This window comes from Urocitellus parryii, chromosome X (genome assembly GCF_045843805.1).
Source record: "Urocitellus parryii isolate mUroPar1 chromosome X, mUroPar1.hap1, whole genome shotgun sequence".
In the NCBI taxonomy this organism is placed as follows: Eukaryota; Metazoa; Chordata; class Mammalia; order Rodentia; family Sciuridae; genus Urocitellus; species Urocitellus parryii.
In genome coordinates, this window is record NC_135547.1 from 67,954,258 (window position 1) to 67,958,608 (window position 4,351).

Consider the following 4,351-nt stretch of genomic DNA (forward strand, 5'->3'; position numbering starts at 1 on the left):
AAATAACTGCCCCTGAGCCTTGCCTAAAATGGCCACATGGCTCATGCCCAGGGTATAATTGTGATCTGGCATGAGAAAAGAAAGTGAAGTACTAAGCAGGGTCACTTTGCAAGAGGCCAGTCCATAGCAGTCTACCTGGGTGCTGCCTGGAGCTCCAGAGTGGCTCAAGAAAGTCTGAGAACCCTGGGCCAGGATATTCAGAAAGTGCCAGGGGATATGAAAGAGTGCCCCCAACCAAGTACCCATCAAAAAAGGTGGCCTCCCACATATTCTTACCCTATTAAACCTAGCCTAGGTCTGTCCATGGTAAAGATTCCAAAAAAACATTACAAAGAGGGATCCTAAGACTGAGTAGGTGGGCAGGGGAAGGGGCTGAAGGGCTGCAGGCTGCTCTCTAAGTGGAAATTAAACAAATGGCCCCGTGTGGATAAAGTAAGCGTAGGTTACATGAGACAGACATAAAAAAATCAAGTCTCAAACCGCTGTGGTCATTCAGAAATGTTTGCAACTTTTCACAAGGGCAGTGGTATTACTCCCAATTTCCTGGCCAAATATTTATTAAGGTAACCAAGGACAGAGTACACGAGGCTGCTTCACATCAGCACAGCATCCTACTTTCCTTGCGGCTCTGAACTGTGAGGTACTGTCAAAAAAACTCTTCCACACTCGAAATAGCTACGTTACAGAGGAGAGTTGGAACGTGTTCTGGGAGTGGGTGTGTTTGTTTGAGTTCAGTGTGTGCAGAAAAGGCAAGCCTCCACAGCCATTCACACACTTCCCTCCTCAGCGATGGGTACGCAGACAGCCGAGCTCCTGCATTAAGTCTCTGAATGGTAATGTACATTTATAAAGATTATTTTCTTAACTATTTTGAGGCATTTTATAAATAATATGCATGTGTCTGCTGAGCGCATATGTGTGTATATATATATATGCATATATACATGTATATATATTTAGTCAACTTTTGCTTGTTTTCTCCTGGGGTTGGTCATGTGTGGTTACTTATGTGGTATGATTTCTGAGGTGTCAGAAAGAGCTGTCCCCTACCTCCTACCCTAGTCACCCAAAAATATCCTTTGGGTTGGCCCACCACAGAGCCTAAAATCCCCTTATTGCTCAAATATTTGATTTAGTCACTGAAAGCAGCTGTTAAAATCCAAGTGTTGCATTGGGATATTAGGCAGACATTTGAAATTAAAGACCATGTAAAACAAAACAATATGGAGAAATTGCTTCTGATATAATGTTAAGAATACAAAAATGACATGCAAAGTCTGGGCCAGGTGCTATTCTTAAAATGTAATGGGGTCAGAGCCAGTATCTATGCACCAGTTCATAAACATGAACTTGTGATAAGAGAAACCCAGCACTGTTGGACAGATTTTGTTCTGATTTATGTTGAATGAGTGCTTTCCACAGTTTCTGATCCTCAGCTCCCACTCTCTTCACAGTGTATCTGACACCTCCCCTTGCTGAGCTCCAGAGGCTCCCAGTGACCTCTTGGTAATCAGCCTTGGCGGGTCCCAAATCCCCACCCCTTGGAAAACTCACGGAGCCTGACGTCTGCCTGTGAGCGGCTTTCAGAAAAGACCTTACAAGCACCCACCCAATCTCTCTTGGTAGCAAATTGCCAAACCAAGCCCATTTCCTCAAAAGATGGTAGAGGACTTAGCTGCCTCCTATATTGCTCTGAAATTGGAGAACGAAATTCTGCAGGCCCAAGTGCAGCGTCTGATGGAAGAAAATGCTGCCCTCCAGGCCCAGATCCCAGAGCTCCAGAGAGCCTGTGCAGCCAAAGGGGATGAACCCCTCCAAAAGCCCTCCGAGGCCCAGGAGCCACAGAAGCCCCCAGAGCCCCAGGCTCTCCCAGCAACCTGGGGATTCCAAGAGTCCCCAGAGATCCAGGAGCCCCAGGAGTCCCCAAAGGCACGGGCTCCCCCAGCAACCTGGGAGTTCCAAGAGTCCCCAGAGATCCAGGAGCCCCAGGAGTCCCCAGAGGCACGGGCTCCCCCAGCAACCTCGGGGTTCCAAGAGCCCCCAGAGATCAAGGAGCCCCAGGAGTCCCCAGAGACCTCGGCTCCCCCAGCAACCTATGGGTTCCAAGAGCCCTCAGAGATCAAGGAGCCCCAGAAGCCCCCAGAGGTCTTGGCTCCCCCAGCAACCTGGGAGTGCCCAGAGCCCCCAGAGACCAAGGAGTCCCAGGAGTCCCCAGAGATCAAGGAACTCCAGAAGTCCCCAGAGCCCTTGGATACCCCAGCAGTCTGGGAACTCCAAGAGCCCTCAGGGAATGAGGAGCCCCAGGGACCCACAGAGCCCCAGGAGCTCACTACCTGGAAGCCCACAGCATTCCAGGAGCCCCAGGAGGCCCAGAAGCCCTGGGAGCCCTCAGGCACCCAGGATACCTCAGCGTCCCAGGAGCCCCAGAATTCAGAACCCCGACATCCCCCAAGTGCTGAGGAATCCCAGGAGGCACCACAATGCCAGAAGACCTCAGCACACCTGGAGCTCCTTGAGCTTCCAGCTCCCCAGGAGCCTCTGGAGCCTCGGGTGTCCCAGGAGCCCCTGGATCCTTCAGATACCCAGGAGTTCCTAGAACTCCCAGCACCACCCCAGGAGTCCCTGGAAGGCTTAATAGTGGTGGATACATCAGCCACCTCACAGTTCCCTCAGGCCTCCAGTGGGTTAGAGGTTGCTGCTTTCCCCCTAGAATACCCTTTAGCCTTCAATGGGGATGCCCAGAAGCTTCCTGAGTTCCTGGTCCAACTGAGTAGTTACATGAGAGTCAGAGGGCACCTGTATCCCACTGAAGCAGCCCTGGTGAGCTTTATTGGCAATCGCTTCTCAGGTGAGGCAGGAAGGTGGTTTCAGCCCTTGCTGGATATACAAAGCCCCCTGCTGGAGCAATTTGAAAGTTTCTTACAAGTGCTCCTGGATACTTTTGACAATCCAGAAAACCTGAAAGATGCCAACTACCACACCCGTCAGCTGTGCCAAGGGGAGGGATCTCTCCACCAGTATGCAACCCATTTCCACCTTATTGCTCAAGATTTGAACTGGGATGAAAGCACTCTCTGCATCCAATTTCAAGAAGGGCTTGCCAGTTCTATCCTGAATGAGCTGTGTCTCACAAGTTCAGTCACCAGCCTATCTAATCTGATCACTCAATGTATCAGTCTGGAAGAGAAGCTGAATGGTGAGCCTGATCCCGACCCACCAGGGGCAAGCCCTTCCAAAGATAGAGGTAGGCCTGAGAGTGCACCAGCTGAAAATCAGCCTGCGCAAGCTGTGGGTAATCGTCCACACCTCAGTGAAGCTGAACGGGCCCGCCGCCGTGAAGGCCACTTGTGCCTCTACTGTGGCCATCCTGGTCATTTCGCCAGAGATTGCCCTGTCAAGCCACAACGTGCTCAGCAGGCGGGAAACATCGAGGCCCGGCGGTAAGGGGGACCCCGGGCGGGCCAATCTACAAATATGCGTCCCCCTGTCTTCCAATATCCATGTCCCGTACCCTATGGCTGACTGTTGAAATCCGACTGGGAAGGCGACAGTTCTTTGAGCAAGCAATGGTGGATTCAGGCTCCTACAGAAACAGCATTGACCATTCCGTGGTTCTTCGAGAGAAGCTGCCCATCCGCAATAACATCTTTCCTCTGATGCTCGAAACCGTTGATGGACGTCCGTTGATTAATGGACCCATAACCAAGGAAACACCACCTGTTGAAGTCAAAATTGGAAACCATGTTGAAGAGCTCCAGTTTGACATTATTCATGCTCCGAGGTACCCTCTGATTCTTGGAATCCACTGGCTGGAAACGCACGACCCAAACATCGAGTGGAGTACCCGCACTGTGTCCTTTCCATCACGTTATTGTCACTACAATTGCTTCAGGCACAGATGGAATAGAAGACGTCGTGATGAAATAATTGCTGGGTAGATCCTGGGTCCTAGTGACTTCTGGAAACCTGTCTTCTGTTACCTCAGCTGTCATCAGCATTTGCTGCTCTGAATCTTCCACTGAACCTCTGGCTATGAACTAAGGCTACCTGTACAACGACCCTGCCTCTTGGATCATGGATTGAACCTGACGACTTTGAGCTGCTTTTTTTTTTTTTTCATTTACCTTGCATGAATTCCCTCCCCCCCAACCCCTACATTATGTGGGGCTATTTCAATTACAATTTATACTAACAATATGCATGAGAATAGATATTAGAAACTAATACTGAAAATCGTAGCTGTTAGATCCACTTAATTTTTTTCTTATCGATTTTCTTTAGCATAAAATTGCATTTTTCAATAAAATTCATTTACAAGTGATATTTTTTAAAATGATCAATAAACATTGGC

General features: G+C 49.5%; 1 protein-coding gene across 1 annotated transcript; it reads left to right on the top strand.

Annotated features, from left to right (window-relative positions):
* The first annotated feature begins 777 nt into the window (after positions 1-777).
* Rtl3 (retrotransposon Gag like 3) lies at positions 778-3,444 on the top strand. Its single transcript, XM_026410328.1, has 2 exons — positions 778-833; positions 1,455-3,444. The coding sequence occupies exon 2, from the start codon at positions 1,660-1,662 to the stop codon at positions 3,442-3,444; it is 1,785 nt and encodes a 594-aa protein (XP_026266113.1). The 5' UTR covers positions 778-833; positions 1,455-1,659.
* Positions 3,445-4,351: the final 907 nt, after the last annotated feature.

Excerpts from the sequence above, each read along its gene's own strand:
- Rtl3 (XM_026410328.1), top strand. The coding sequence starts at position 1,660 with ATGGTAGAGGACTTAGCTGCCTCCTATATTGCTCTGAAATTGGAGAAC.